Consider the following 21150-nt stretch of genomic DNA (forward strand, 5'->3'; position numbering starts at 1 on the left):
TGCCAAGCCACTTAATCCCCATTCTGTATTTGTGTACTTGGGTTTTCTTCCCTATGTGTAGCACCTCACATTTGTCTTTGCTGAATTTCTTTTTGTTGTCTATAGCCCAGTTCTCCAATTTATCAAAATTCTTTTGAATGTTAGCTGTCTTGCAAAGCGTTCACAACCACCACTAGCTTTGTGTCATCTGCAAATTTGATCAGTCTGCTCTCTATTCCTACATCTAGGTCATTAATAAAGTTGTTAAATAACAGTGCACCAAGAACAGATCCCTGTGGAACCTGACATGAGGCCTCAATCCAATATGACATTATTCCATTAATAATCAATCTTTATTTGCAGTTGTTTAACCAATTATGTATCCACTCAATGGTAGTTTGGCCAAGCCCGCATTTCTCCTGCTGACTTAACAGAATGTCATGTGGGACTGTGTCAAAAGCCTTGCTAAAGTCCAGGTATATTGTATGCATTGCATTCCCCCTATCCACCAAACCCGTTACCCTGTCAAAGAAGAAAAGCAAGCTGGCTTGGCATGGTTTGTTCTTAGTAAATCCATACTGGGTGATCACCCCTTCATACTCCAGGTATTCACAAACTGAATGTTTCATACATTGTTCTAGTAGCTCCCAGGCATTGAGGTCAGGCTGACTGGTCTATAGTTTCCTGGCTTCTCCTTTCCCCCCTTTTTAAAGACAGGCACTACATTAGCCCTTCTCCAGTCTTCCGTGACCACTCCTGTCATCCATGAGTTGCAAATATTATTGCCAGTGGCGCCAAGATTTCTTCAGCTAATTCCTTCAATAGCCTCGGTTGAATACCATCAGGCCCCGTTGACTTGAATTCATTCAGAGTAGTCAGATGATCACAGGAATATGATATTAAAAGCTGGGATTTTTTCCTACAGGAACCAAACAGATCAGACTGGTGAATGGAGCAGATCGTTGCTCTGGGAGAGTGGAGATTCATTACAATGGCGCCTGGGGGACAGTCTGTGATGATTCCTGGGACACATCAGATGTCAATGTTGTTTGTAAAGAATTGGGATGTGGACACGCCATTGATGCCCCTACCTCAGCTTATTATGGGCAAGGATCAGGGCAAATCTGGCTGGATGATGTGAGTTGCTCTGGAAACGAATCCTATCTTCGGGACTGTTCCTCCAGAGGATGGGGTCAGCATAACTGTGGGCACGGTGAAGACGCTGGAGTTCTCTGCTCAGGTCTGTTCTTTGAAAGCTTTATAAGTGGGTGGTAACTAACAGAGAAGTCATAAAATGAGAAGAAACTCAGTATGAAAGTAGAGAATCTCCTTGCCTGTCACACAATTCTTTTGAGATATATTCTTTTGGAATGGTAACCAGAATTTCAAGCGCAGCCAAACCCAAGTGTTCAAAAATCATGAGTTATGACTAAAAAATCAGGAAACTGGTTAAAAATAAAGAGATTTAAAATCATACAATCCTGGAATCATAGTGGCATAGTGTTAAAAGGGACCAGTAGGGTCATTGAGTCTAACCCCTGCCAAGATGAAAGATGAATTGTGGTTAAACCATCCAAGAGAGATGGCTATGCAGCCTCCTTCTGAAAACCTCCAGGGAAAGAGCTTCCATAACTTCCCTAAGCCTCTGTTTCATTGTCCTACTGTTCTTAAAGTTAGGAAGTTTTTCCTGAGATTTAATCTAAATCTGCTCTGCTGTAGTTTGAACCCATTGCCTCTTGCCCTGCCCTCTGTGGCAAGAGAGAACAACTTTTCTCCATCTATTTGTGTCATGCTGACAGAAAGCAGAAGACCAGAAGTCCGAAGTGTAGGCAATGTGATATTTATTGGGGTTAGTTTCAAGCAAGCATATCCATAGATCTGACACTGCAGAGCCTTTGTCCCAGTGTTCCAGTTCCCCTTCCTTAGCAGGCAGAATTATAACTATAACGCATGGTGTTGGTCCCACCCCTTACAGTTTATGGTCAAGTTCTGTTTTGGAGAGTCTTGAGTCAGGGGCTTGGTACCACCTTTCTGTACCCCATTGAAGAGGTAGGGAGTGAGGTTGTATACTGGCCAATGCCAGGCCTTTCTTTGGCTTTTAGTGTCTTTCCCTACCCCCTCTTGCCCCTCCTAACTGGTTGCTTAATCTTGGCTTTAGAGAGCAGCCAGGCAGCCTTCCAGTGTATGCTCATACATACACTCACATACCCAGGAACACCTTAACTCTATTTCTTCCCTTTTCTCATTGTGCTAAAAGCCCCATTTGGTACCGAGAAATAGAACACACAGTGTCTTTGGTCTTTGTTCACACATATTCGTAAGGATATAAGAGTATCAAAAATCAAACTCAACATTCTATTTCAGGCAAACCAACAGGTCTATATACTAACAGCAGCCTTACAAGTGTTTTAAGACTGCTATCGCTTCCCCACGGACTCTCCTCTATTCCAAACTAAACATACCCAATTCCTGCAGTTTTTCTCATGTGGGTTACATTCTTTTCCTTTGCTCGTCTTTGTCGCTCTCCTCTGGATCCTTTACAGATTCTCTACAACTTTTCGATACACTGGTGACCATATTGGACACAGTTCTCCAGCTGAGGCCCAGCCAGCACCAAGTGGAGCAGTACTGTCACTTCCTGTGATTTGCATCCTATGCCTCTGTTAATGCAACAGTAGCAGGCAGCTTGGAGGGCCGAGCAGCCTAATGGTTAGAGTGCCTGGCTCTTAGCCCTTTGATTGGTTGAGTAGCCTCAGTGTTTGTGGCCTAGAGGAGTAGTGAGATCCGGGCCCTTCCTCTCCGTTGGGCCCAAACCCAGGTCCCTGAGTATGTCAGCCCCTGAACAGGGAGGGGATCCCTCCCAGCAGGAAGTGAAAATCCTCTTCCATGGGCTACTTCCTACTGGTCTGTTCAGTTTGAAGAATGGCCCCTTTAGTGCAGTTTGCTGGATGGCTTGTTTCCTGCAGAGTTCCCTCTTGGTCTAGGGCAGCGCCTTGCTGCAGTCGCCAGCTCCTTCAGGCAGAGCACCCACAAGTTGGTGAGGGAAAATCCCACAATGTCTCTGGTTTCCTCTCAGTAAGTTACTTCAGGTGCTGGAGGCCCCTTCACAGTCTCTCTTGGTTGTGGAGAAAGTGCTTATTCTGAGTCAGCTGCTCTGGCTGGCCAATGACTGCTCCTTCCCTTCAAGTAGGGAGACAGCTAGCTCCTGACTCTTTACCAGTCAGCACCAAACTGAGACAGGCTCTCTTCACCCCTGCTCGCATGCCTGGTGTAGGCTGCAGGTAGAGCAGGGCTAGCTGGGCCCAAAGGCTCTCTTTAACACTTGCTGTGCAGGCTGGCAGTTTTTCATCAAGCAACCTACAATTGCATTTGCCTTTTTCCCAACAGCATCACACTGTTGACTCATGTTGAGTGTGATCCAACACAGCTCCCAGATCCTTCTCAGCAGTGATGCTGCCAGTTACTTCCCATTCTACATTTATACCTTTGGGTTTTCTCCCCTAAATATAGACCATTACATTTGTCTTTGCTGAATTCCTTTTTTTTAATCTGTAGCCCAGTTCTGCAATTTATCAGGATCTCTTTGAATTTTATCTCAATTCACTGAAATGTTGGCAACCCCCCTAGCTTTGTGCTATCTGCAAATTTGATAAGTATGCTCTATATTCCTCCATCCAGGTCATTAATAAAGATGTTAAAATAACACCAGACCCAGAACAGACCCCTGTGGAACCTCACTTGACACCTCCCTCCAATCTGACATCATTCCAATAATAATCAATCTTTGTTTGCAGTTGTTTAACCAATTACACATCCATCTACTGGTAGTTCTGCCAAGCCCACATTTCTCCAGCTTACTTATCAGAATGTCATGTGGGACTGTTTCAAAAGCCTTGCTAAAGTCCAGGTATATTATGGCCATTGTGATTCCTTCATCCTCAAAACCAATTACCGTATCTTATGGCTTGTCTATGCCACCGAGGGGGATCAATCTAAATTATGCAACTTCAGCTACATGAATAGCATAGTTGAAGTTGACCTACTTAGATCTACTTACTGTGGTGTCTTCACTGTGTTAAGTCAACAGCTGATGCTTTCCCATCAACTCTGCCTGCACCTCTCGTTCTGGTGGAGTACCGGAGTCGACGGGAGAGCACTCGGTAGTTGATTTATCACATCTGGATTAGATGCGATAAATCAACCCCCACTGGGTTAATTGCTGCCCGTCCAGTGCAAAGTGCAGACAAGCCCTTAGAATAATATCAAACTGATTTGGCATGATTTGTTCTTAATAAATCCATGCAAGGTGCTAGTGATCATCTCATCATCCTCCAGGTAATCACAAATTGCTCGTTTTATACGTTAGTTTCCCTGGTATGTAGTCAGATCTATAGTTCCCCATCCTCCTTTTCCCCCTTTTTAAAGATAGGCACTAATGTTGGTCCCTAGCCAGTCTCCCCAGACCTCTACTGTCATCCATGAATTTGCAAACATTATTGCCAGTGGCACCAAGATTTTTTTCAGCTAATTCCTTTAGCAGACTGAGGTGAATAAAATCAGGCCCTCCTGACATGAGTTCATGCAAATTAGTAAGAAGATCACAGGAATGTGATATTAATATGTACAATTTATCCCTACAGGAAGTAAACAGATCAAACTGGTGAATGGAATAGATAGATGCTCTGGGAGAGTGGAGATTCATTACAATGGCACCTGGGGGACAGTCTGTGATGATTCCTGGGACAAATCCGATGCCAATGTTGTTTGCCAAGAATTGGGATGTGGACACGCCCTTAATGCACCTGGCTCAGCTCATTATGGGGAAGGATCAGGGCAGATCTGGCTGGATGATGTGAGTTGCTTTGGAAATGAATCCTATCTTCAGGACTGTTCCTCCAGAGGATGGGGTCAGCATAACTGTGGGCACGGTGAAGACGCTGGAGTTCTTTGCTCAGGTCTGTTTTTTGAAAGTTTTATTGAATCTAATTAATAGGGGGTTAATGTAAGAGGTTAATGTTACCTAACAGAGAAGCCATAAAATGAAAAGAACAGTGGAAAATCTACTTTCTGTCCCACAATTCTTTTGATATATTGTGTCAAGGCACCTCCTTTGTCTCACCAGAGCTTAGTGCTTCCCCCTCTGGCGATGGTGGGCCTGGGTTTAATCAGCCCCTCTCTGGGCAGAGTTTGCCTTTCCCCTTCTGTGTTCCCTTGGCCAAACTGACAGTCGGCCTAAGGGGTGATCCTTCACAAAACAAAAAAGAAACAGTCTCATAAACTAAAACCCCAGTGAAGTACCTTTCTCTACCTCCTCGTTGGTGCAGGGTGTGCCCTGTTGGTTTTCCCTGGGGTCTCTGTCCTCACCTAGCAGGCACTCAGGTTTGGCTGTTTCCCCTATGGGAAGGAACACAGCCTCTCATCCTGAAGAAGCTTATTGGCAGCCCTTAATTGGGACCAGAGGCCCCTAGCTGACCTGGGGTAACCCAGTCTCAGCTTGTAGGGAAAACCGCCTTTAACATTCATATATTCTTGTGGAATGGTAAAAAGACTTTCCAGCACTGCCATACCCAAGTTTTCAAAAATCTGGAGATGGGCCCAAAAACATTAGGAAATTGGCTAAAAATAATGTGATTTAAAATAATAGAATTATAGCATAAGAGGAGATTGCAGTGCTCATCTAGTCTAACCCATGCCAGAATGAAGGATTTGTTGTATCTAAATCATCCAAGACAGATGCCTGTCCAGCCTCCTTTTGGAAGCTCCAGTGAAGGAGCTTCCACAACATCCCGAGGCCTCTGTTCCATTGTCCTACAGTTAGGAATTTGTTCTTCAAATTTAACCTAAATCTGCTATGCTGTAGTTTGAACTCATTGCCTCTTGTCCTGCCCTCTGTGAGAAGAAAGAATTATGTTTCTCCATCTTTTTTATGCAGCCTTTCAAATATTTGAAGATCATTGTCATGTGCCCCCTTAATCTCCTCTTTTTTAAACTAAACATACCCAGTTCCTTCGGCCTTTGCTCATACAGCTTGCGTTCCGTCCCTTTGATCATCTTTGTCACTCACCGCTGGACCCTTTCCAGTTTCTCTACATCCTTTGTGTACACTGTTGACCATAACAGTACATAGTGCTCCGGCTGAGGTCCTACCAGCACCAACTAGAGTGTTACTGTCACGTCCTGTGATTTGCACGCTGTGCCTCTGTTAATGCAATTGTAACAGGTGACTTGGAGGGCCAGGTGGCCCAATTGTTAGAGCGCTTGGATCTCTTCCCCCTCATTGGTTGAGCAGCCTCAGTCTTTAAGGCTTGTGGGGCAAGGGAACCCAGGTCCTCCCTCTCCACTCCTCCCAGATGATGCCCCTGTGTGTGTCAACCGCTGATGGAGGGCGGGGGGGCAGGGAAGGATGGATCAAAGGAAGTGGAGAAAGCTCTCTTTTTCCTGGATTTTACTTTGATGGGGATATGCCAATATTCCTTCTTCAGATCCAGGTGGTGATGTACTCTGTTTCTCCTAGCCTGTCAGGAAGTTTGTCAATGCAAGGCATCAGGTACATAACAAATTTTGAGACTGTGTTGACCTTTTGGAGGTCATTACTAAACCAGGTGATCCAATCAGGCTTGGGGCCCAATACTACAGGGCATTTCCAGTCTCTGAATGATTTCTCGATTACTCCTAGTTCTAGCATTGATTGGGTTCTTGCTTCGTGTTTCTCCTCAACTCCTGGGAAAGGGGTTGAGAATTTTCTCTGACTTTAAGCCCCAGTTTCATTTGGATGTTATGGGTTATGGGTCTGTCTAGGTTGAGTCAAAAATACAAAAGAGAAGAAAGACATCAATCATCTGTTTAGTCTGGGGTCTCTGATCTGGGTGAGATTCTTTCCAGTCTTGACCATTGCTGGCTCTGAGGCCTCACCAACCTGAGGGCCTAATTCTAATACTGGTAAGCTACTTGGCCTTCCAAGGTATTTAAAGATTTACATGGTAGATCTGGTGTACCTTTCACTTGTTCAGTTCTCAGATTTGTAGTTTACTGGCCCTACTCTTCACACCACCTTACAGGCCCTTGCAAGCAGATGAGGAGTTTTAATGTGGGTAATGGTAGCGGGTAATAACAGAAGAACCCAATTACTGGGTTGCAATTTCCAGAGGTGAGCCCTGCTTCCCGTGTGCTCTGGATATGTAGGTGGTTCTCCCTGGCAAATGAGCCCTGGACACCGAGCTTCTCCCATAGGTCCAGGACGTATTGTACTATGTTATTAGCCTGAGATAGCTGTTCTTGCCACATTTCTCAAATGAGTTCTACAGTCTCATGGGGTTGCCTCCCATATAACAGCTCTAATAGTGAGAAGATGGTGGAGGACTGGGGGACTTCTTGGCTGGAGAACAGGGGAGTAGGGAGTAACTGGTCTCAGTGTCACATGTCCAAACTTCCAGGGCACCCTCTTCAGTGTTCTGTTGAATCTTTCCATCAGGCCACCTGTTTGGGGGTGGTGAACAGATGTCCTGAGAACCTTGATTTTCAGCAGTCGGCAGAGTTACTTGACCATCTGGGGCATAAAGTTCATTCCCTGACCTGTTGAGCTCTCCCATGGCATCCCATCCCAAGCAAAGATTTTCATGATTTCAGCGGCCTCCGTTTTGGCATTCATAGAATGTGATGGTATTGCTTCTGGGTACCTAGTTGCACAGTCTCCCGTAACTAAATGACCAGTAGCCTAAGGCACTGTTCTCCAGGGAGTCGACTATGTCCATTCCAATCCGGCAGAATGGCATACCTACTAGCAGGAGGAAGAGGCTCTCTGTGGGCTGAGGAGCTGTAGGCTGACACTGCAGGCATGAGGCACAGAAATCTGGAACATCTTTGTAGACTCCAGGGTGGAATCTGGGCTAACATCTTCTCCCTCCCTAGGTGCCCTGTGAAGGTTATGACATGGGTGAGTTGCATCATCTCCCTCCAGTACAGTTGGGTACCAGCTGGGTACCAGAAGCTGATCCCAAACTTCCCCAGTCTGCTGGTCCTTTTCAATGTGGTATAAGTGTTCACCCTGAATTTCAAAGTGTGGGAACAGTCCTGCTTCATGGGGCGTGATGGTCTCCCCATTTACTACTGCCACTTGAGTGTATGCTTAGCTCAGCATGTTGTGCGCCTATTATTCCTCTACAAAGTTGGAGAACTGGGTCAGAATATCAGACTAAGGTAATGAAGGGGCCTCCTCCTGATGCTGTGACAGGGCCCTGTTTTGCTGGCTCCGCCGAGATGCATGGAATGTCCTCTCATTTGCAAGGGTTGAGATCAAAGGTGAAAGTAAGCCAATACACCACAGTACAGCATACTGGCAACAGCCAGTGTGCCGTACCGGGACCAGCTTCCCCAGGCAGCAGCTGGAGGCCCCAGCCCTTTAAATCACCACGGGAACCCTGAGGCTGCGGCAGAAGCAGGGACCCCAAGGCTCCAGTGGTGATTTAAAGGGCCCAGGGTTCCACTGCGGTAGCAGCGACTGGGAACCCCTGCTCCTTTAAATTCACCGACGGAGCCCCGCTGCCACTAGCCCAGGGCTCCGCCAGGGATTTAAAGGTCCAGGGCAGTAGCCGCTGCCAGAGCCCCGAGCCCTTTAAATCCCTGCCTAAGCCCTGCTGCCGGAGCCCTGGGGTAGCAGCAGTGGGGCCTCGGCAGGGATTTAAAGGGCCGCGGGGCTCCAGCTGCTGCTACCATCCCGGAGCCCTTTAAATCGCCATCAGAGCCCCATCGCTGCTTCTCCAGGGCTCCGGCAGCAGGAGTCTGCTGGGGATTTAAAGGACCGGGGTGGTAGCAGCTGCTGGAGCCCTGAGCCCTTTAAATCCCTGCCTCTGCATGTGGTAGCTCGGGAGTGATTTAAAGGGCCTGAGGGTCCCAGCCGCCACTACTGCAGCCAAATCCCCGGACCCCTTAAATCTTGATTTAAAGGGCCCGGGAATTTAAGGCCACACCTCTTCCAGTTGAGGCCCCGCCCCCTGCTCAGGACTCCGGTGTACTGGTAAGTCCTTTAACTTACTTTCACCATTGGTTGGGGTCTCAGGAGGACCTCTGGTTGGAGGCAGGGAGATCCCACAGTCTGAAGGGGGACTCACAAGCTCCTTTAGCAGCTCCCCAAAACAGTTCCAGCCGCAGCCAACAATACCAGGATAGGCAAACGTTGATGCTGTCAAGGCTGATTCCCAACTCTGGCACTTTGAGTACAGAAGGTGGGAGCCTGCAAAGACCTTAAAAATACTTTGCCACTCCAGGCTTGCATTAAACTCCCAAGGTTACAGATTTCCTGGCCTTGGATTGTATCACTGCTACCACTCAAATGCAAAACCCCTTTGAGAGCCCAGTTAGGCGCACTTGGGAATTCCTTCTTGTGGGGTATCCCCAATCTCTTTCACTCCCCCTCTCCAGGGAAGAGTTGAGAAAAGGAAAAGGAAAAGAAATCAGCTGTTGCGATCTGCTGAACCTGGAACTCTTTGTTCCTCTTAGTAGCTAACTGAATAACCTGTGCACAGAGCCCCTCTTCTTTCTAAGACATAGGAACCAAATCATGTTCTTAAAAAGATGATTTGTATTTTTAAAAAAGAAAGAAAGAGAAAACATCTGGAAAATCAGGGCTGCTGCTAGATGTTAAAAAGCAACTGGAAGGATTAAACACCAGGAATTGCTTCCCTGGGGGTCAGCTTAACCATTACAAAAGAACAGAAGTACCTGTGTTCAGCACAGAGGAATTCATAAGCCAAAATAGAGAAACCTAATCACATCTATCTAAACATTTCCTGTCCTCCTTACATCTATGTAGTTCCAAATAAATTATTCTAGGTATGGATGCTGGGAAATTTCCATACCTGGTTCTGAGCGTCTTACAGGAAACCTGCTGGCTTGGTTCCTTCAGCTGAAAGATGAAAGACCAGCTGAGAGAGGCAGATTTTTTTCCAATTTGAATGTTTCTAGCCTTCCCATTGGCTCTTTTGGCCAGGTGCCAACTCAATTTCTCTTACCTAAGTGTTTTCATGAGACTTCTTAACACTTTACTGGTAAGGCAAGAAGAGTAAAAATACTAAGAAGGATTTTTATAGCTAACTGATGGCTGACCGTCCATAAAAGGGTGTCCCCCAGGCTCCTCATTTCCCACAGGTGCAATGCCAACTGATGGGGATTCTGGTTCCCCTACTGTTGGAGTCACTGAAATGTGTGGATTAGGTTCACATCCTCATGGACACATTGTAGCAGGATAAAGCCATAAGCTGGTCCAGGATTAGGAATCACCAAGGTCTGGATGAGAGTCTGGCCACACCCTTGGTCAACAAGCCCCACAATTTCCATTCCATTCACTTGTACAGGGATGGCCAACTTTGCAGATCTGCCGTGTCAAGCTTGTCCCCCTAGCGTCCAGATCTTCCCAAACTGCACTCCATGGAGGGGCAAGCTCGGGACCAGTGCCCGGGACAGTCACAAGTGAAATACTGGTCTTGGTCTTGGCTATGGTGACTGGTGCCACACCCATGTGTTTGAGGGGTCCTATCCCCTAGGTATCCCCTGAGTTCTGGCTCCAGCGATACCCCCATCTTCACCTAAAATGGGTCAGCGATCTCTCAAACTGAGGTGTGAGTCAATAACCCCAGGTTTCTGAGCCAGAGGATCCTGGACCCTCTGGTGTCCCAGTGAGGTGGGAGTAGATTTGAGATGCTCAAGATTCTGGCTTCCCTGGGTGCTCCCTCCTGTGGTTGTGTGTGGCTTTAAGACCCCCCAGACCAAGGTTGCAGGGTCGTTTATAGGGGTTTTGGTGGCCAGGTCATTTTCAATGAGCCGAATGGTGTCTGCTATGATCTCTTGATGGTCTCTAGGTGCCGTAACACCCTCTCCTTTCTCCAAGTGGGCAGTGTCTGAGTAAACTGCTCAAGTAGGAGCAGCTTGGTTACCTGAGCCCCCATCCTGGTTTTGGGTTTGAGCCACGTCCAGCATGCATCCTGTACATTCTGGGTGACCAGCATGGGGGTCCCATAGCAAAGGCAAGGAAAGGCACTGCCTTTCCACACAGGTGTCCCAGACACACTGCCAAATGCTGGGACCCTGATGGCCCCGCCTCTTCCCTCCCTGCCTTCCACACTTCGGACATTTGTTTATGGTTCATGCAGGTTCCTGAGGTGGCTGGGAAGGCTGAGTAGCAGATAGTCTCCTCAGCTGCCCCTGAATGGACAAGCAAGCTCAAATATGAAGTCAGGTATGCTTTCCCAGCTGCTGGCCCCTCACCCCTCCCTGCTCCTGGGTCAGCTAAATGGGCTTCCTCCTGGCGTCCCAGCCACAGCCAGAGAGTCCCCCTGTCTTTGCTTCCCTCCAATTGCTCTGTGTGGGGTTTCCTACTCTCCCCCCTTATTCCCCCAGCCCAGCTGCTGCTCACTGGGGTCCTCCTCCCCTGTCCTCTCCCCCGCCCTAGTCTCGCTCTCTCTGCTCAGCCTCCCTACCCCACCCCCTCTTGCTAGTGTCTGGAGTGGTGATGGGGGTTTCCTTTGCCCAGACACTCCGCACACTCACCGCAGTCCCCTCCCTGCTCAGTCTCCCTCCCTCCCCTTGCTAGTGCCTGGTTGGGAGGTTCCCCCCCACTCATGCACCCAGCTGCTGCTTGCACCTCCTGTCCTCCCCTTGCCCTGCAGTGCTTGCTACAATTCTTCTCCCATCTGCCTGCCCAGCCTCTCCTCCCTGCCACTTGCTGCATGGGTTTCCTCCTCGCCTAACCCTACCCCTGTCCACCTGCTCCCCGGGTTCTTCTTCCTCTCCTCTTCCTGCAGATGTTCGGCCCCCGGCCACTCACTCATTGCAATCCCCCTCTCCCCATTCACTCAGCCAGCCCTCGGCTCCCTTCCACTCACTAGGTGGATTGACTTCCTACTCCCCACTTGTCCCCATCCATGGCTCTCCTCGTCCTCTTCCCTGTGCAAAGGCCAGTGTGCCCCGGTGTGGTTGCACCGTAAGAGAGTGGCTGGTGGGGGCAGGGCTCTGGAAGCTGCCTGCTGACCAGTAAGGTCTCTGTCCCAGTGCTGGGCATGGTTGGCTCACCCCTCCCCTTCTGCCCTCCTCCACAGGAGCCCAAATCACCACCCCCCATTGCCCCCCCGCCCCAGCACTGGATAGCCGCCAGGCGGGGGCGGGGGCTTGAGCCAGCATCCACAGCCCCTGGGCAGCATGACCACAGCACCCCCAGGCTCCAGCCCCAGTGCTGGGATGGCTGAACAGCACGGTTCCCGCTGCCCGGGCCAGCCTGGGGGATCTGGCGGCCGGGCAGCTCCCCACACCCCTGCCCTCAGCTCCCCCATGCCCACCCCAACCCCCTGCCCTGAGCCACCTACACTCCATCCCACACTGAAATTTCTTACAGGTACTGTCATATCACAACCGCCCCAACCCCCTGCCCTGAGCCCCCTCCTCCTCCCAAGGGGAGTTGTGATAGGACAGCGCCTGTAAGAAATTTAAATTATTTTCACCCCTGCCTCTGTGCTCCCCCTGCAACCGCCCCCATTGCTCATTGCTCTCCAGTTCCACCCGCCTTCCTCCTCCCTTGCTTGCCCTACCTGAGTTGCTCCAGCATCAGCTTTGGCTTGGTGTTGAAAGCAGAACTAGAAATGTGAAGATTATTGCCCCTCTATCCCAGACTTCCAGTGTGACATTGGACCCTTCATTTGAGGCTTGAACTCAAGGGGAGTCTTTCCATTGATGTAAAAAGGCAGTGGATAGGGGACTTAATTAGCCCATGCCTCAGTTTCTTCATCCAAATACTTGTCTGCCTCACAGGAGTTTGTGTAATTTCATTGGTTTTGGTTAGGTGCTTTGAGGTCATCAGATGGAAAGTGCTTAAAAGTGCTACAATTTTGCAAAGTGCCTTTCACAATTCCCAAACCTTGATGCTTTATTCATGCAGTTGGCCCTCCTCCTGGCTCACCGGAGAATTTCAGTGTGGGACTGTACAGGCCCATAACTCCTCCCATAAGTAGAATTTTGGATTCACCACGGTCTAATGCACAATACGTCATCTGTGCTACTTCTGTTAAGCCTGGGTCATGCACCACGTGCCATTGGTCTCAGGGCAGGGGGCTACTGCGATCACCAGCTCAAAGGTTTCAAGAAAGGCCTCAGGATCATCATCAGGCCCCATCTTGGTAAGCCTGAGAGGGGCGGCAGTCACAGTGGGGGCTCCACTGGAGTATGTGACCATAGCATCATGCCCATCTGCTGGACGAACTGCTGCTGAATCTCTAAACGGAGGAGAGAAGGTGGGGGGCAGCCCAGCTGGGAGTCAGAATCCGCTGCCCTGGGCTACTTCCTATCACTCTGTTCCGTTTGAGGTTTGGACCCTCTAGTCCATTTTGCTGGGCGGCTTGTTTTATGTAGGACTCCCTCTTGGGTCTTTGGTGGTCATAGAATTATAGAATATCAGGGCTGCAAGGGACCTCAGGAGAGATCTAGTCCAACCCCCTGCTCAAAGCAGGGCCAACCCCAACTAAATCATCCCAGTCAGGGCTTTGTCAAGCTGGGCCTTAAAAACCTCTAAGGAAGGAGATTCCACCACCTCCCTAGGCAACCCATTCCAGTGCTTCACCACTCTCTGAGTGAAAAAGTTTTTGCTAGTATCCAACCTAAACCTCCCCCACTGCAACTTGAGACCATTACTCCTTGTTCTGTCATCAGGTACCACTGAGAACAGTCTAGATCCGTCCTCTTTGGAACCCCCTTTCAGGTAGTTGAAAGCAGCTATCAAATCCCTCCTCACTCTTCTCTTCTGCAGACTAAACAATCCCAGTTCCCTCAGTGGTGCCCAGCTTGTGGTCCCAGACAGAAGCAATTTGGTAAGAGTGGATTGCACAATGTCTCTGTGGTCTAATCACTCAGTTACCTCAGGTGCTGGAGGCTCACCTCCTTCACAGTGTACCTTGGTTTGGAGACAGTGCTTACTCCCACGTGGCTGCCCGGGCTGGCCAGCTAGTGCTTTTTCCCTTCAGGTGAGAAGACAGCTAGCTGTTTCCTCTTCACCAGCTAGCCCAAACTCAGCCTGGCTCTCTTCACCTCATGCTGCCTCCAGGCCTTGCATGGACTGCAGGTATAGCACAGTGGGGCTAGCTGGGCCCAAAGGCTCTCTAACAGCTACTCCGCAGCTTGGCAGTTTCTCTGCTTCATCACTGCAGCCTAAAATTGCATTTCCTTTTTTCCCAGCAGCACTGCATTGTTGACTCATGTTGAGGCTGCAATCTGTCACAACTCCCAAATCCTTCTCAGCAGTGCTGCTGCCAAGCTGGTTTTTCCCCATTCTGTATTGATGATTTTGAATTTTGTTCCCTAACTTTAGCACCTTATATTTCTATTTGTTGAATTTTGTGTTGTTGTCTTTAGCTCAATTCTACGGTTTACCAAGATCCTTTTGAATTATTGCTCAAATCTCAAAATGTTGGCAAACCCATCTAGCTTTGTATCATCTTCAAATTTGATTGGTATGCTCTCTAGTCCTACATCCAGGTAATTAATAAAGGTGTTAAATGACATCATACCCAGAAGAGATCCCTGTGGAAGCTTACTTGAGACCCCCTCCAATCTGACATCATTCCATTAAAAGTTACCCTTTGTTTGCAGTAGTTTAACAAGTTATGTATCGACTTAATAGTAGTTCTGCCAAGCCTGCATTTCTCCAGTTTACTCTTCTCAGAATGTCATGTGGGACTATGTCAAAAACCATGCTGAAGTCCAGATATATTATGTCCACCATATTCCCCCTATGCCCAAATGAGTTACCCTGACAAAGAAGGAAATCAAGCTGGTTTGGCATGCTTGGTTCATAGTAAATCAATGCAGGGTGCTAGTGATCACCCCTTCATCCTCCAGTTATCACAAATTGAATGTTTTATACATTAATCTAGTAGTTTCCAATGTATCAAGCTCAGGCTCACATGCCTATAGTTCCCTGGCTCCTTCTTTTCCCCCTTTTCTAAAGATAGGCACTACATTAACCATTCCCCAGTCTTCTGGGACCGCTCTGTCATCCATGAATTGGCCAATATTATTGCCAGTGGGCTGGGATTTCTTCAGCTAATTCCTCTAGTAGACAGGGGTGAACATCATTGGGCCTCGCTGACTTGAATTCATTCAAATTAGTCAGAAGAACATAGGAATATGATATTAAAAGTTTGATTTTTTTTTTCCCTACAGGAAGCAAACAGATCAGACTGGTGAATGGGGCAGATCAATGCTCTGGGAGAGTGGAGATTCATTACACTGACTCCTGGGGAACAGTCTGTGATGATTCCTGGGACCTATCAGATGCCAATGTTGTATGTGAAGAACTGGGCTGTGGACGTGCTATCAAAGCACATGACTCAGCTTATTATGGGCAAGGATCAGGGCAGATCTGGCTGGATGATGTGAGTTGCTCTGGGAGTGAATCCTATCTTCGGGACTGTTCCTCCAGAGGATGGGGTCAGCACAACTGTGGGCACGGTGAAGACGCTGGAGTTCTCTGCTCAGGTCTGTTCTTTGAAAGCTTTATAGGTGGGTGGTAACTAGCAGAGAAGCCATAAAATGAGAAGAACCCTGAGTATGGCAATGGAGTGTCTCCTTGCTGGTCACAAAATTCTTTTGACATATATTCCTATAGAATAGTAGCCAGCTCTGTCAAACCAAGTGTTCAAAAATCATGAATCAGGTCCCCAAAATCAGGAAATTGGCTGAAAATATGATTTAAAATAATGGAATCATAGAACATAGAGTTAAACGGGACCACATGTATCATCTAGTTGAATCCCCTGTCAAGATGTAGGATTTGTTTTGTTTAACCATCGAAGACAGATGGCTCTCCAGCCTCCATTTGGAAACCTCCAGTGAAGAAGATTCCACAACCTCCCAGGCAGTCTGTTCAATTGTTCTACTGTTCTTACAGTTAGGAAGTTTCTCATGAGATTTAATCTAAATGTGCTCTGCTGTAGTTGTCCTGCCTGTCCTGTTCTGCTCTTGTCCTGCCCTCTGTTGCAAGAGAGCAATGTTTCTCTATCTCTTTTGGAGCAGCCTTTCAAGTATTTGAAGATTGTTATCATGTACCCCCTAAATCTCCTTTTTTCCAAATTAAACATACCCAGTTCCTTCAGCCTTTGCTCATACAGCTTGTGTTCCATCCCTTTGATCATCTTTGTCACTCACCACTGGATCCTTTCCAGTTTCTCTGCATCCTTTGTGTACACTGGTGACCAAACCTGTACATAGTGCTCTGACTGAGGCCCTACCAGCCCCAAGCACAGTGTTACTGTCACCTCCCGTGATTCGCATACCAGGCCTTTATTAATGCAATTTGAAATTGTATTTGCTTTTTTTGCAACAGCATCACATTGCTGACACCTGTTGAGGTTGTAACCCACCACAACTCCCAGATCCTACTCAGCGGTGCTGGTGCCAAGCCAGTTATCCACCGTTCTGTATTTGTCCCTTTGGTTTTTTCTTCTCAGCTGTAGCCCCTACATTTGTCTTTGCTAAATCATGTGTTGTTGTCTATAGCCTAGTTCTCCAATTTATCTAGATCCTTTTGAATTTTAGCTCAATTATCCAAATTGTTGGCAACCCTCACAGTTTTGTGTCATATGCAGATTTGATCAGTATGCTCTCTATTCCTACATCCAGGTCACAAATTAGCGTGTTAAGGAACACTGGGCCCAGAACAGATTCCCGTGCAACCTTACTTGAGACCTCCCTCCCATTCGACATCATTCCATTAAAAAGATACTCTCTGTTTGCGGTTGTTTAACCAATTGTGTATTCTCTTAATGGTAGTTCCACCAAACTGGCATTTGTCCATCTTACTTGTCAGAATGTCATGTGGGACTGTGTCAAAAACTTGCTGAAGTCCAGGTATATTGTGTGCACCATATTCCCCTGTGCCCCAACAAGTTACACTGTCAAAGGGAATCAAACTGGTTTGGCATGATTTGTTTGTAGTGAATCCATACTGGGCTCTAACGATCATCCCTGTATCCTGCAGGTATTCACAAATGGAATGTTTTATACTTTGCTTTAGTGGCTACCCAGGTATGGAGGTCAGGCTGACAGGTCTATAGTTCCCCATATTTCTTTTTTCCCCCTTTTTAAATGATGGGCACTACATTAGCCCTTCTACAGTCTGCTGGGACCTTTCCTGTCATCTCTGAGTTTGCAATTATTACCAGTGGGCTGAGATTTCTTCAGCTAATTCCTTTAGCAGTCAGGGGTGAACAACACTGGGCCCCGCTGACTTGAATTCATTCAAATTAGTCAGAAGATCACAGGAATATGATATTAAAAGTTGGATTCTTTTTCCTTACAGGAAGCAAACAGATCAGACTGGTGAATGGGGGAGATCCTTGCTCTGGGAGGGTGGAGATTCATTACAATGGCACCTGGGGAACAGTCTGTGATGATTCCTGGGACACATCAGATGCCAATGTTGTTTGTAAAGAATTGGGATGTGGACACTCCATCGATGCACCTGGCTCAGCTTATTATGGCCAAGGATCAGGGCAGATCTGGCTGGATGATGTGAGTTGTTCTGGAAGTGAATCCTATCTTCGGGACTGTTCCTCCAGAGGATGGGGTCAGCATAACTGTGGGCATGGTGAAGATGCTGGAGTTCTCTGCTCAGGTCTGTTCTTTGAAAATTTTATTGAATCTAATTAATAGGGGGGTTATATAAAAGGTGGGTGTTAACTAACAAAGAAGCCACAAAATGAGAGGAACCTGAGTATGACAGTGGAGAGTCTCCTTCTTGATATATATTCCTGTGGAATGATAACCAGACTTTCCAGCTCTGCCAAACCCAAGTGTTCAAAAATCATGAAACAAGCCCCAAATATCAGAAAATGTCTAAAAATAATGTGATTTAAAATCAGAGAATTACAAGGTTAGAAGGGACCACGAGGGTCATCTAGTGGAATCCAGCCTCCTTTTGAAAATGTCCAGGAAAAGGGCTTCCACAACCTCCATAGACAGCCATCATATTCCATGGTCCTACTGTTTTTACAGTTAAAAAGTTTTTTTCTGAGATTTAATCTAAATCTGCTGTGCTGTAGTTTGTACCCACTGCCTCTTGTCCTGCCCTCTGTGGCAAGAGAGAACAATTTTTCTCCATCTTTTTTGTGGCAGCCTTTCAAGCCTTTGAAGTCCACTGTTATGTCCCCCCTTAATCTCCTCTTTTCCAAACTAAACATACCAAGTTCCTGCAGCCTTTGCTCATACGGCTGCATTCCATCCCTTTGATCATCTTTCTCTTTCACCTCTGGATCCTTCAAGAGCTGTGCTGAACAGGGAATTAATGTAATGTTGGGTGCAAAACTACGAGAGAAGTGGTAGAATGAGAAGATAGCTTTATGTGACACAAGAGAAACACTCTGCTTGGCACATGATTGTTTCTGGCATTTTTTCATTTGGAATGATAACTAACCATTCAGCTCCTGAGGGCAGAGTTCAAATCCATTTTTCAGTCAGAAGTGAGTAGTCTGGTGTTTTTCACCTTAGTCTCCATTGACTATACCGCAAATCTCACCACATAGTTCTGCATAAATGGCAATCTCTGCTCAAGAAAGGGGAATAGCTGAAACAGCAGAGGGTTGTATCAGGCAGAGCTTTTTTGAAAATTGGCACCTTAGTACTGAGCCTAAATGAGCTCTGTTGAAAAATCTGGTCCAGTGTGTTGATTTAATGTTTTACAAATGTACAAAATAATGAGAATGGTAAGCACAGTCCTCTTTTCTCTCATCATGTCCCTTATGAGCCTTTACTGTGTGCCAAATTCAGTTTTCTCTAGCTGCTCTTTCAGATGCCAATGTAACAGGCATATCCTTCCCTGAATAGTAGGTTCATCTCCCACTGATGTTAGTATGGTGCAGACTGAGTGTAGTTTATTGGTCATGCTTTTTCAGGGAAATGTATTGAAATTAAAACTTTTTTAAATGATGTCAAGTTTAGGATACATGTGATAAACAGAGAACACATTTTTTAAAAGATTTATCTCTGTATTTAATTACAAAAAACTTTCTGGGGGACAGATTCCTTTTAAATTGTTCCCAGCCATCATTTTCCTCCCGTACCTACCTGAACCTGTCCACACACACTCGGCGAAGTGGGTTTCCTCTTTAGACAGGCTCATTACAGCAATTTAGAGGGGAATTTTCACAGGCCCTCCTTTGGATACTCTATTGAAGGTTTAGACACCCACTTTTGGGAACTCAGGCCTGATCTACACACAAAATTTAGATCAATATAGCTCCATGACTCAAGGGTGTGAAAAATTCACCCCCCCTGAGCACTGTAGCTATGATGGCCTAATCCCTGGTGTAGACAAACTAGGTCTACAGAAGAATGCCTCCATTGAGCTAGCTACCACTGCTTGGGAGGTAGAGAACCTACAGCAATGGAAAAAACCCATTCACTGTGGTGTCTACATTAGGGTGCTACAATAGCATAGTTATAGCATCCACAGTGATGTTTTCACAGCAGAATTGGAGTGTGTTTGGTCTTTGCAAGCCTACTCTTATCATTGGCATCCAGTTTGTCTAGACTTGACAGGTTGCCCAACCACTAAATTTTCAAAACCTCACTACTCAGTGGTGCTGTATTCTCCTGGCTCTGATGTTCTCCCTCTTTCTAAGTCTCACAGTTTGTGTACAAACTGCCCTTATCTGTTTTGCAAAGTTTTCAAAAGCTTGGGCAGGATCTTGTTAGAAGGATAAATGTGCTGCCTCTCTTTCCTCTGCCTCTTTTCCCAAAAATGTCTCTTAATGTAGAACCCAAACATGGTGAGGTTCTTTACTACAATTCTCCTTGGTGCTGTCCTCCCATTGCACAATCTGCCAGTAGCCCCCACCCATGAAGCCACCTCCTCCTCCTCTACTCTTAAACCTCTGGTCAATGTATGATATTCAGTTTTTTGCTTTTAAGTGCTTGAGTTTTATACGTGATGTGGTGCAGTAAGTTTTGTCACTCAGGAAATCTAACTAGCGTTTATTGGGCTGTTCATAAACCTAATGGATCGAAACTTGTCATGGGCCCAGTTAGAAGAATAAAGAGGGTATAACATCTTATCCATACTGTAGGGTGCACAACCTTCTTATACAAGTGCATCTAAATATAGAATGAATAAAATGATTAGAATATTTTTATATTTATAATATAATACACACATTGAATATATTTAATCTAATATTTTCAGGTTAGAATCTGCATAAACTAAGAAGTGAAAATGGCTGAGTTGGTGAAAGACAAGTCTCATGACCCAGACTATGAAGAATCTGAACATAGCATCCTTGGATCATCAATATAAGAATAATTGAGTTTAGATAAAATACAACATGAGGCAGCAAACTCTATATGATCCACTTCTTTCTCTTATCAGCTGTGACACACTGATATAATACTGTTCAGAGAGGCTTCTAAAGTTGCAGGAAATACAAGCACATTTAGGAACACATTGCCAAATTTCCCCTGTATAATTTTCCATTGGTCAAACTGTGTAGACTTTTCTTGCTTTTTTTATTCATGTAATTCTTTTAGCTTGAATTCCTGCTTTTTTCTTATTAAAATCTTTTTTAAAGTCATACCAAGATTTGATTCTTCTGTCTTGATATGAATTGTGCAGCTTCCCAGGGACAAGACATTAAACAAAATTACAGAGCAAGTGTCACCTCTGTGAGGAGAGGTGAAGGGGCACCAATCACTTGCAGCAGCACCCTCCACCCCAGCACCCCAACCCTAATCACAGCTGAGTGCAGAGGGGAAGTCCTAGGGTGCGAGAAGGAAGAAGCTTGGCTGTTCTCGGAGGTGGCAGAAGACAGAACAAGGAGCAATGGTCTCAAGTTGCAGGGAGAAGGTTTAGGTTGGATATTAGGAAACACTATTTCACTAGGAAAGTGGTTAAACACTGGAATGGGCCCAGCTTGAGAAAGTCCTGGCTGGGATGATTTAGTTGGGGATTGGTCCTGCTTTGAGCAGGGAGTTGGACTAGATGACCACCTGAGGTCCCTTCCAACTCTGATATTCTGTGATTCTATGATTCTATAAGAACATAAGAACGGCCATACCAGGTCATACCAAAGGTCCATCTAGCCCAGTATCTGTCTACAGACAGTGGCCAATGCCAGGTACCCCAGAGGGAGTGAAGCTAACAGG

At 46.5% G+C, this 21150-nt stretch overlaps 1 protein-coding gene across 2 annotated transcripts in view; it reads left to right on the plus strand.

Annotated features, from left to right (window-relative positions):
• Positions 1-20579, plus strand: part of LOC116825214 (scavenger receptor cysteine-rich domain-containing protein DMBT1-like) — an 84959-nt gene extending 64380 nt beyond the window's left edge. For both annotated transcript variants that reach the window (XM_075066005.1, XM_032781002.2), the window contains 5 exons: positions 905-1219; positions 4620-4934; positions 15178-15492; positions 17315-17629; positions 20195-20579. In XM_075066005.1, the coding sequence (XP_074922106.1) occupies positions 905-1219; positions 4620-4934; positions 15178-15492; positions 17315-17629; positions 20195-20199 (1265 nt within the window). In that variant the 3' untranslated portion in view covers positions 20200-20579. The remainder of the gene's footprint in view (positions 1-904; positions 1220-4619; positions 4935-15177; positions 15493-17314; positions 17630-20194) is intronic.
• The last annotated feature ends 571 nt before the right edge of the window (positions 20580-21150 follow it).

Source organism: Chelonoidis abingdonii, chromosome 5 (assembly GCF_003597395.2).
Source record: "Chelonoidis abingdonii isolate Lonesome George chromosome 5, CheloAbing_2.0, whole genome shotgun sequence".
Lineage (NCBI taxonomy): Eukaryota > Metazoa > Chordata > Testudines > Testudinidae > Chelonoidis > Chelonoidis abingdonii.